The sequence below is a fragment of the Sceloporus undulatus genome, chromosome 6, assembly GCF_019175285.1.
Source record: "Sceloporus undulatus isolate JIND9_A2432 ecotype Alabama chromosome 6, SceUnd_v1.1, whole genome shotgun sequence".
NCBI lineage: Eukaryota > Metazoa > Chordata > Lepidosauria > Squamata > Phrynosomatidae > Sceloporus > Sceloporus undulatus.
In genome coordinates, this window is record NC_056527.1 from 32,409,462 (window position 1) to 32,421,912 (window position 12,451).

General features: G+C 39.8%; 1 protein-coding gene across 2 annotated transcripts in view; it reads left to right on the forward strand.

Moving 5' to 3' along the window:
* DYNC1I1 (dynein cytoplasmic 1 intermediate chain 1) overlaps positions 1 to 12,451 on the forward strand; it is a 251,011-nt gene extending 238,560 nt beyond the window's left edge. For both annotated transcript variants that reach the window (XM_042476919.1, XM_042476920.1), the window contains exon 17: positions 11,775 to 12,451. In XM_042476919.1, the coding sequence (XP_042332853.1) occupies positions 11,775 to 11,885 (111 nt within the window). In that variant the 3' untranslated portion in view covers positions 11,886 to 12,451. The remainder of the gene's footprint in view (positions 1 to 11,774) is intronic.

The window sequence follows — 12,451 nt, forward strand, 5'->3', positions numbered from 1 at the left end:
GTAAAAGGAGTGGGTCTTTGCCTCTCCTTTTGGGGCTGGCTTGAAGGCAGATTGGGGTCATGGCATGTGTTTGCCATGGCCCAAATTTGTCTTCGGAAGGAGCGGCTTCAAGCCACCCCTTCAGGGCCGTCTGTTCCTGCCCTAACTGAATAGCCAACCAAGACTGTTTTGATCATGTTAAAAAAAAAGCTTGCATTTGTCCCCCCCCCCCCCCAAAAAAAAATATCAATTCCATCAGAACAGACATAAGAAAGTTGTGTGATGCTGAAGTTAAGATAAGTTGGTTTCAGTGGGCTCTTGCAAACAGGGTGGTTGAAGTATTTGTTGCTGTCTTTCTCAGGATCAGCCAAAAACCAGCAAATCCCAACAAGTCATATTGCAATAACTCACACTTATTTAGACCACTCTGGAAGAACCATGTATTAGTTAATTAATGGAAAGTTTTAGACCATTATGTAAAGAATACTGAACTAGGTGGAGCAGTAGTGTAGCTGCATTGTAAGGCCACTCATGTTCTGTGTGTATGTCTGCTTGTGTCTTCAGTTTCCTCGACTTTCTAATATTAGATGGATGACAGTGAGAAAGACTGATGGCACTTGAATTTTGAGCTTTTCTTTACAGGTGTATGTGCTTGATACAAGAAGTCTGTCCTGCTTTCATGTGCTTCCAGTGGCATTTGAATTTTGTTAAATTATTAAGTTAAAAATTTTTTTAGTGTTGGCCAGAATCCACATGCATAAGGTTTCTGACATAAGCAGTTGGACATTTTTGTCCAATATGGAATAATTGTATTTAGTTGAAGATGAAAAATAGATTGTGCTTAGTATCACTGTGCTTGGTTGTGCTTTGTGTATTGTACATGGTTGCATCTTGCATTGCTTATGGTTGTAACTTGATGTACATCCATGTTGTATCTGGATGCACATTGTAAATGAAAACATTTGGAAAAAGTTTGCACATTTGGTTGTGCATTCAGTTGTACAGAGTTGCTGTTCGTTATCAAGGCAGCACTGCATAACTGTTACATAACTGTTGTGAACATAATGGTGTACTCTGTTTCCTCAGGGTAAGCAGCTGGACATTGGTTTGGGGTCTCAGTCCATTTGGATATTTATTTAAAATTGCTGTGGGTTCCCTTTGCCCCAATATTTCTGTTTGTAATCTCCAGTCTTGTTTCCATTGCTGAATTGCTGTGGTTGATTTATGGTTTGTTTGTTTCTAAAAATATGTCGTCTCTGATTTTGTTACCTGTCTTGTGGCATATGCTGAAGGATGAGTGGTCCATTCCCAAATAAAGTAAATAAATAAAAAGCTAGCCCAACATTTGAATAGATCCAGAGATAGACATCTACTGTCCTGTCCTCTCAGTTCCCCATGGCACATGTTACCCCAAGATCCATCTTCTTTTTAACCCCTCCCTTCTGATAGTAAGTTAATATTAAAAGGGTTGCTTAAGAATCGTAGCCGTGAATGTGCCCCCAGTGCCAGGAAACAGCCATACCCTTTAAGGAGATCTGGGTCCATATTTGGGGATCAGAAAGGTTCAGCAGAGGGAAGCGCAAGAGCACATAGCTGAGGAGAGATCAATCAAGACTGGAATCTGCATAATCTCTTCACCAATGGGTGCAATTGTGGCTTATTTTTACAATTGAACAGAAAGCCAAAAGTACCTCTCCCTGAGAGCAATATTCATATATCCAGGGATTGTCTGACTGTTCCCAACTTTCCTTCCCATTCTTCTCCCCTGGACATTCTTCTCCTCATTGAATATTAATTATGGGTGCCCTCCTGGGACCCTGGCATTTGGGTAACATGAAAATACTACACAGAAACTCAGAGGAGCCTGCTCTGTGGGGTGAGCTGCTATGTGAAGGAGATCCCAGAGAACTGAGTAGATGCACATTTCTGAAACCCTCCTTTCGTGAGAAGTTAAATTCTGCCCTGTACTTATACCAAGGTTGGGAATTATGAAGTCTGTTCTCTCCCCAAATGTGCCTCCCCAAATGTGCCCAGGGCCCCTTTCTTAAAACTTCACAGCATCTAAATAGATAATTACACAACCAGAATGCTGCATGGAACACCATTCTTCATTTTAAGGCTGTTTCACTAGGGAAAGGTAAATCTTTTAAAAGCCATTTTTCCTCTAAAGTGGAAATCACTGTCTGGTCATGTCTGGTTTTTGAAAAAAAGTGAGTGAATGGAGGAGTCTAGGGGGCTGGGAAACAGGGGCAAGTGCATCCCCTAGACTTTCTGTGGCTGTCCACCCCAATTTCTAGTAAAAACTGACCATCCCTCTGCTTTCCAAAGTTTCAAGCCCTGGATTGATGTGGCCCTCCAGATGTTGGGAAGGTGCCATAGCTCCTAGGCTGAACATACATTTTCCATACAGAAGCTGTCAAGATCAGTATCAGGATGCTCAGATAAGGCTGGCAAAACTATCTGAAATCCCAGAGAGCTGCTGCCGCTGCTGCCAATCAGGGTAGAAAGTACTGGGCTAGATTAAAGGTTCCCAATCTTTAGTCCTCCAGGTGCTTTTGACTTCAGCTCCAATAATTTCTGACTGAATGGTACCTCCATTGTTAAATTCTTGAAAATGCTGTCATAGTTCTCTAAACAGCACCGAGATAGTCTGACAGACTTACTCTTATGTGGCTAGGTTGAAGTCCTCAGTTTTAGATTCTGTGTGTGTGTGTGTGTGTGTGTGAGAGAGAGAGAGAGAGAGAGAGAGAGAGTATTAACTCTACACTTAACCCCTGTATTCATAAAAGTCACATGCCAGTGAAAACCTTTATGCATATTGTCACTGGTGGATACAGCTATCAGGGTTGGTAAAGACTTCACTTGAACAATGCAAAGACATAGTTCACAGCAGAGGTTAATCGAGACGAAAACCCACAAATGAACTTTATGGAAGGGTGGTATGTACAATTCCAATGATACCTGCTGTGCATTGAGCGGAGACAGTCTGTAGCCTGTCTGTGGTATCCCACCCCGTCAGTTAAGCACACCAGTATATACACAGCACTGATTAAAATCATCTGCATGCAGTTTTCTGGCTTCAGTCTCTTTGCCAGTGGTTTCATCCATTGTTAGCACTGATGCTAGGTTCTCTGAAGAGTTAAGCACAGTGGTGCTGTAGCTATGTGAAAGGGTGCTTTTGGTTACTTTGGTGGCCTTTCCCTTCCATATTACCTCCCACTTTGTTTCCAGCCATGTGTGTGGCATTGGGAGTTGCCTGGAAAAATACAGACTTTTTCAGACTATATATAAAGAAAAATAATGAAGGAGTTTTGATACTACCGCAAGATCAAAGCCAGAATAGGTGCACATATATAACAGCATATGTTTGCCCATACTGGGTTAGCTGCAAAATATATTCTCTAGCCTCGGTTAAATATGAATAGCTTCCATAGGGAGAATGAAAGTGGTGTGGATTTTTAATATGGAAACTTTTGCTTATAGAGTAGATGTGCCCATATGATTTGGAAAGGATTGGGCCCACTGCTGCAGTATGGGGCATTTGTGTGAGGTTATCTATATGTGACATTTATTCCCTGTCAGCTTCCAATGTCTCTTTTCTCTATGCAGCTTCTTAAATGCATCTGTGCAGAAATCTATATGTAAATAGGTGAACAATCAAAGAGAAATTGGGTTTAAGAATGCTTACTTTCAGTTCCTACTTTCCTAGAATTCCCAACTGTGTTTCAGAGCAAGACACCAATGAAAAAGTTTAACTAAAACCCATCGCTGTTTTATCTGTTACTTATTTACATTATGATTTTGTGTTTGGCAGTGTTTTTTCTAAGATCCAAAGCTTATTTTATTCAAGACTGATTTGTGCAAAAAATCGTGACATGCAAAATTGTTTATAACAAATCCTTTTTCAAAATCAGACCAGTGTCCTGGAGTACGTAAGTGGATAATGTCAGGACAGTGGAAACTCGGTTTAGAGTAAACAGTTAATAGTTAATGCTCTCCTGAGATAGACGTTTTCTACAATGATTCTGTTAAATTGAAAAATTACAAGGATGCTGATAAACCACTTTTGGTCTTTATTTTGAAGCCTCATCATAGTCATTATAACCCATTTGCTTTGCTGATGCTATTGGAGGAACCAAACTAAAATTAACCCAAATTCTTTTTTGCGGTCCTTAATTAACCAGCTGTTCAAAATCTTTTTTAACTAGCTCTCTAGAAGCCAAACATAATTTAGAACAAAATATATAAAAATGAGAATGCTGGGATGGGAATTTCTGTAAAGCTACATTCCTGGCTTCTATAAAGGCTTCTTTCACCGAAGAAAGAAGTGAGAGCGGGTGGGGGAGACAGTGAAGTAGATGTGGTAGCAGGAGAAAAAACACCCCAAAACATCTATTTTTTTGGTCTCAGATAGAAAATCAAAACTGCATCTTTCTTGTGTTCATTTGTGTAAAAATGTCACACACAAATTGGAAGACTAGAAAAAGGATACCTTCTCCTTAAGTGATTAAGTGTCACCATGCTTCAGGAGGAGGCTAGCTCTCAATAGAGGATTAACAATAGCAGAATAACAAGCTGCTTTGCAAGTTACAATAGTTTCCCATGTGGCAGAGCAATTGTAACTACTTAGAGGATGGGGAGCTGCATGCAAGACCAACTACTCCATGGAGGACTTTGCTGGCTCACACTGTTGTGTTTGTACACTTGTGGGGTTTCTTTGCTGCCACAATATCTGCACCTTCTTCCTCCTCCCACTAAAACCAAATGGATGAAATTAATTACACAAGCTTCAAGGCTGGCATAATGGGTAACTCTGTTCTCCTAGCCTCAGGAGTTTATCAGACAAAGGAAATTGGAAGTATAATCCAATGGCAATCTGAACGCAATTATGGGGTTTAACATTATTGCGTGATAACCTGCTACACACAAATTTGGGCAATGGGAAGTCAGTCCGAGCGCAATCATGGGGTTTCACATTATTGTGTGATAGACTGCCACACGCAAATTCGGGCAATGGTATGCTATTTTGGAGCAATGGGGAGCCAGTTCGAATGCAGTGATCATTCACGTAATTTTGCTAAACTAGCGACTTTACGTGAATGCGTTCTGGCCCCACTTTCTTTTCATTCGAAATTAAGAGAAATTCCTCCTGTGTGATAAACAGGAGGGCTAAGAGTCCTACAGATATATGGATTCTCTCAAGACATGTCTGAATGCCCAAATTCAGGCCCTACAGAGAAAAGTCCAACACATCTTTCCCTCATTTCTCCTCCCAGGTGACATAAGATTGTTTCCTTAATGCTGTAACCCATTGTTTTCCTGATCTAAATTACCTATTGAAAGTGGAGACTAACTAGGATTGAAATAGCCTACAATAAAACTGAAACTAAAACTAATTTTTTTAAAGTTGCTTTGCTGACGCTATTGGAGGAACCAGACTAAAATTTACCCAGATTCTTTTTTTGCGGTTCTTAATTAACCAGCTGTTCAAAATATTTTGCTGCAATATTTTTTTGTCCTTAGCTGTTCTTGAATTGACCTCAACTCATGACGGCCTTGTGTATAAGACATCTCCAAGCCCCCTATCCTCCACTCCTTGCTTACTTCTTGTAGATTCAGTCTCTGCTTGAGTCTAGCCATCTGACATTTGGTCGTCTTCTCATTTTGCAGTCTTCTACCTTTCCTAGCATTATTGTCTTTTCTAACAAGTCATGCCTTTTCATGATGTAGCCAAAGTTTATACTCTCCTATCTGCTTTCTTCTTCACTGTCTATCTCTCACATCCATACATAGTGATGGGGAATACAGTGGCTTGGATGATTCTAAGTTTAGTGCTCACATGTATATCAGGTGGTTGATGTGCAGGAATCAGTAAGATAAATGTAATTCTGTGACTTTTGTAAGAAATGCATGCTCTTAAAGCCATATTGTTGGCTTCTGCTTACAAGACAAAGGAAGTATAGGGCGATTAAAGAAGAATGATGCAAAACTGAATAAGAATAGCTTTATTTTTGCTCCATTCTTTTTTAATCACCTGTTATTAATCACACAGAGCTGGATTTACCACCCATAAACACTATTGACCTGAGTCAAAAAAAATGGCCTCCTAGCATTTACCTGAAAGCCTCTAGCTTTTTAATTGGAGTAGAAGCCATGTTTGCTTAGAAAGGAAGAGAAATTGTTGCCATAGATATGGTAGATGAAACTTTAATGGTGACATTAAAGCCAGATTCTTTGAGAATGTAGGGGGCTGGGCTGATCTGTAGCCTCTTTTAAAGAGCAGTTTGGTAAATGCTTTGCTATTGGCATAGAACCTATTAAGTGTTTTTTTCTCTTCAACACATAAGTCCTCCATTTGTTTTATTCAGTCTTTGCCAGTGTGGCTGGGTGGTTATGGAAGTTGTAGTCCAAATGTGGAGAACACTGGTTGGGAAAGGCTGATTGAAATCAGTATCAGTGCTTGTTTCATATTGATTGATTGATTGATTGATTGAGCATTGTTTCAATTATGTAAGTCCAGATGCTGTTGCCATTCCTAGTTACCAGGAACAAACTGAGCACTTTCCCAGTAAATCAAACTGTTTAGCATATAAAGAGCCTGAATCCTATTTTTGGTCCCAACTGGGGTACGTCCACTTAATCAACTAGATTTACCTATGTGTTACATAACTACTCTGCAACTAATTCACTAATTCATTGGAAAACGCTGGGAAATTTGTTATACTACTGTAACCCCTGCTTATGCTAGTGTAAGTCACCAAGGGGATTCTGTACATTTATACAGATTTAAGGCAGACCCTTAGACACTTTAGGCTTTGATGAAAAACCATGTGTTTGTTTGGTCCCCAAATGAAGTGCATCAATAAGTCCTCTAAGGGGAGTACATTCCATAACCAAAGTGCAACAGAGAGAAGACCCTTTGCCATGTCTTTACATAGTGTTGCTGTTTCTGATGGACTATGAAGAAAGGCCTTTCCAGCAGATACCAGTTACATTTTCTTGATATGTTTAATGAAAGAACTCTTTCCCCTTGTGCTTTTACACATGGCTAGGATAAATGATGAATACTAGAGAGTGTTGAAGATGGAGACTATAACATTATTCTTGCATAAGAACCATGATATAGAGTCCATCTACACTATGCAAATAATGCAGTTTGACACCACTTTAAGTATTGGAGCACTTCCTGAGATTTGATGTTTTACAAGGTCTTTAGCTTTCTCTGCCAAAGAGTGCTGGTGACTGACAAACACTACAAAGTCTAGGATTCTGTAGGATGAAGCCGTGGCAGTTAAAGTGGTGTCAAATGCATTATTTCTACACTGTAGAGGCACCCATAGTGTGTAGTGTCCTGTTCCCAGATATGCATTTACATGCATGGCCTTATCGTTCATCTTAAAATGATGCCTGAATATGGTTCTCTCCTCTTCCGCTTTCTTTGCATGCATATTTTTCTGTTCAGTATTCAGTATTTTTAGTGTTCTAAGGCCTGTTACAGACTGCCAAAATAAAGCTGCTTCGGGTCTCTTTGGAGGTATGCTATTTAAATGATGCATGGGTCCTAAGAGTCCGGAGGTCGCGCCAAAGCCACACTCCATTCCTAAGCACCGGAGTGCAGCTTTTGGTGCAGCTTCCGGATTCTTAGGATGCATGCATCATTTAAATAGCATCCCTCCAAAGAGACCCAAAGCAGCTTTATTTTGGCAGTCTGTAACAGGCCTAATACTGCTTTAAATACTGCAGTCATTGAACAAATTCAGGATCATGTGCAGAGTTACCTTTAAAAAAGCAGTTGCAGCATGTTTCTTAACTAACTGGAAGTTGAACTAGCTTCTGATGAATACACAATGAAAACTGTAAATCTGGCTATGTCTGTGTCTCTGGGTAATATCTGAGGATATATTCTCTCTCTTAGAGCCTTATCACACTAGACAAATACCGCTCAGAAATGGGATTTTAAAAGTAGAAAAAACTCACAAATACTGGATGGTTTTTCAGATGAGTTTGCACCAAGCAGCAATAACATGAAAATAAAACGAATGGAAGGTTGACAAAAATGACACCTTTTTATTTTCAGGAAGTTCCCGAAAATAAAAAGGTGTTGATTTTGTCCACTTTCCATTCGTTTTATTTTCGCATTATTGCTGTTTGGAAGAAACATCTGAATAACATCCTGCATTTGCAGGTTTTTTCTAATTTTTAAATTCTTTTTCTGAGTGGGATTTGTCTAGTGTAATAAGGTAGTTACATTCATTTTAAGAATGTCAGACTTTTTTTAGGGTCTTTGTTGCCCACCCACCCTGGAGCAGAGATTACATAGGCTACTTGTTCTGTTTGTAGCCTAACATCTTAAATTTAAGTAAAAGCAAGCAGGTATTTGTGGGAGGGGATAGTAGCTCAGGTATTATCTTGTCTTTGGAGGATATTGGGGAAATGTATGGATTTGCCAACCATCAATGGCTGTGGATAAACAGTCTGCTCTGGAATGGGTTGTCCCAGTTTAAGGATTTTTTGCTGGCATAGTGGCTTACAAGGAAATGCTCTGCTATTTAAGGCTTCTGTTCTGTACTGTCCTCATATGAAGGAGTAGCAACAAGGATGGACATATACTTGTCCCTCTATGGAACTGAATGGAAATGCCTGTTACTAGAAGAGCTTAGTGTACACTAGGGGGTTGTTCAGTCATTTTTTTTAAGCGGAACAATAGGAATAATTTCACTCGCGTGATCTGGGTTTGCAATTCGTACTGTGGAACCGCATCTCTGTGCATCTCTGCAAGTTCGCTTGCTCACACGTGCCAGCATGCAAATATGGAGTCTACAGTGTGACTGTATTCGACTTGAATTCAAGGAATGCAGAGTTTAATCCCTAGTCTATTCACATTAGTTATTCACTTCTGTTATTCAATACAAATCTCGGAACAAAAATCCGGTATATATGGGGTTTTGGGCAGCCCCCCCCCCCAAAAAAAACCAACACACTTAATCAGGTGCTTTTGGGATGCATGTGAACAACAGAGATTCAACCTGGATTCATGCTGGATTATTTTCATCATCTGAATAACCCCTGAAATACACATAGGCTGCATCTGTACTACAGAAATAATTCAGGTTGGCACCCCATTGTTGTGGCTCAGTGCTATGGAATGCTGTGAACTGTAGTTTTTGTGAGACATTTAGCTTTGTCTGTCAGAGAGCTCTGGTGGCACAACAAACTACAATTCCCAGGATTCCATAACACTGAGCCAGGACAGTTAAAGTGGTGTCATACTGGATTATTTCTGTAGTGAGGATGCAGCCATACAGTGCCTGATTGTAGCAGCTGTTTTTATGATTACAAACGCAGGACGTTCTGCTTTATACTGAATCGGACTATTATCCTATCTATTCCAGTGTCATTAACATTGTTCTGCCTAGTCCGCAGGCACTGAACTGCTGGCAGAAGTTCTCTTGGGTTTCAGCAATGTTTTTCTTTTCTTTCTTTTTTTTTTAAAAAAATCTACTTAGAGGTACTAAGGGCTGAACCTGAGACCTCCATTCAGTTCACATGCTCAGACAGAATTGGGCCAGGTGAGACTTCATTTATGGTCTTGTAACCTACGGGATCTTCCTTTGTAGAAGCAGCCTTAAAGGTTAGCATGGTTTTATGGCACATTAGCAGCAACAGAATGAAAATACACGCACACACAAAGTAAGTCAAGCTGCTTCTTGTCTTGAGACAGTTTCTTTCCAGCCCTACTGCACACTGCATAATGTCTTTAAACAGTTCCTCTCTCCTACGAGCATCCAGAGAGAGATTACAGACTTTACAGAGCTGTAAAAATGTGCACGGTTAATTTAAATTCATGTTGCTAGCTTCTAGGCTCTAAATGTATGAAAATGTACATAGAAAAAGCAGTTTGGTGATTGTTTCAATTTTATTTTGCATTATCTTTCAAAAATTGCAACACCAGATTCAACTAGAATGATTTGTGAGGGATTGTCCCACTACATCGCTAAAATATCCAAGCATCCTTGGCATTTGAAAAACATATCCTGTTTTTTCATCCTCTCCTCATAAAAAATGAAATAAAGGGGGAGCAATTTTACCAAGTATTTTCAATTTTGAGTGAAGGGGGAAAATTCTGTTTGCTTAAAAATTGCTTGCTGTGTCTCAGAGGTGCTTAGCATTTTTATTATATCCTTTTTTTTCCTCCTGTAGGTCCAATTTATATTTCATATAAACAAAGCATACCAAAACCCCAACAAAACAAAAGAAAACCAAGACAACAAAAACTTGACATCAGCCATAGATGCTGCATAAACATTTTAGAATAACCTGAATTTGAAGTTTTACACACATGCAACCTGTCCTCTATTCTAGCTGGTTTGTTGTATTATATTGTGGTCTCACTACAGCAGCATTCTGATTTTGGACCTAAACATACTATATAATTTATAATGCAATGGTATTACTTTAATTGCTGTGGGTCCATCCTGTGGAATCCCAGGGTTTATAGTTTTTTGAGGTACCTAGAATTCTTTGCAAAAAAGCCCTAATGCTGTAATTCAGAGAAATGCAATTGAGACTTCTAAGTACCTCAGGAAACTACAAATCCCAGAATACTAAAAGGATGCAGCTGTAATGAAGAAATGTGGATATGTACCTTGACACAGCACCTGGTATTGGTTGGTGGTATACCATCCATATAGAAACCAGAGCTGACCCTGCATATCTTGCAAGATCAGACAGGATCTGGTGCCTTTAGGGTATTTAGGCCGTCATGGCTGCTGTGCCTTGGGCCTTTTTCCTCCCCGCACCTTGCTGCCTGTGCTGGTGTGATACAGCAGGATTTTAGCCACAGTCCCATACTACACTGGAAGCCTTTGCTTTCTGCCCAACCATCCAGCAGCATTGTTTGGGGATACAGAGGTTGAACAGTTAAGCTATTATCATCCTTATACCAAATGAGTTAAATTTAAATGTATCAGTGTTTGGAAATATTACTCCTTTTTAAAAAGCATAGTTCCCAGAATTTCCTAGCAAACTTTGCCACTCCCCATGCTGGCTGGGGAATTCTATGAACTGTAGGTGCAAAAAGATACCTTTTCTGAGCCCTGCCAAAGGTTGATAATATTTACACATGCCTGCAAAGCTGTGGTGACATTGCTTTGATATACTGTATGTAAGCTTGATATGAGGCATTTGTTTGTGATTGAACAGTGAGTTTAGTATTAGTGTCTTTGTCACATTTTACAAGCTCTCCATTTTAGATGGCTCTTGATGGCATTTGTCAGAAACTATAGACATTTTGTGCGTATGTTTCACTGCTGTATAAACAGGTGCCCCCTGTTGCATAGGGATCCATAATTTGTAATGTGGAAATTTAACTATGCCAGAGGTGTTCAATTCTGGTATTACCAAGATGCATAAAATTCTAGGAGACATACTTATTGTTATGGGAACTTGGTACTTAAAAAGTCTAGGCATACTTCCATTGAGCCTACTTCAAGACAATGATGAAATTTGAAAACACTTTCTCGATACTGTTCACATTTTGGATTATGCAATTTAGATCCTTTTCAAAATGAGCAAATTTGTTCAATCTCTCCCTCCACTGCAAGCTTCTTTATCCTCAAGGAACAAGCTGCTCAACTGGTTGCAAAAATATTCCTCTCAATTTTTATAACTGCCAGCCATAATGTGCTTTGGTGAGAAACAATAAAACTCCCAATGATATAGCTTCTTAAAGTCTCCTTTTATTGATACACTGCATCCATTTCGTCACACTCTTCTCCATTTAATTCTCTTTGCAGCTTGCCATGCCACACAGCGATGAGTGGACCCGATTTGCCCGGACCTTGGTGGAAATCCGAGCCAACAGAGCAGACAGCGAAGAAGAAGGGACCATGGAAATCTCTGCCTAGAAGAGAGGAAGGTGCTCACCCCTCCCCTCCATCAGTTACACTCTTGTTCAGTGTCGAATCAGTATTGTTGTGGCTTTCCATGCTGATGTTCATGTCAGCATTACCCAAGAGTTCCAGCTCCTTCCTATTAATCACGCTGTGCTTTAAGCAGTCTGAAAATATCCAGAACGCTTTCATGCTTCATATTTCTTTCCTTTTCTTTTTTTTTAAGAAGTTACCTATGAGAGGACAAATCAAACCCAAGTGGGTTCAGTTCTTGCCTTTTTAAAAAACTACTTTAGTAGCTGCAGTAACTGGCTAGAAACCTCCGGATAAATTTGGGCTCACAAACATTTCAGGCACAGTCCTATTAAATCCAGATGAAGTCAGATATGATTGGGTACAGATGTGGTGCGCTTTGCAACCATGGGACTGGGCCAAAGACTTTAGATGTGGTGTTTCACATGGTGACTTACATTATGAATGGATGTACTATATGAACATTGCTGCCCCTTATTTATTGCGGTGTGCTGCATGGAACATATTTATTTGAAAGCATTAAAATAAATGATCCTAAAGCATGTGCA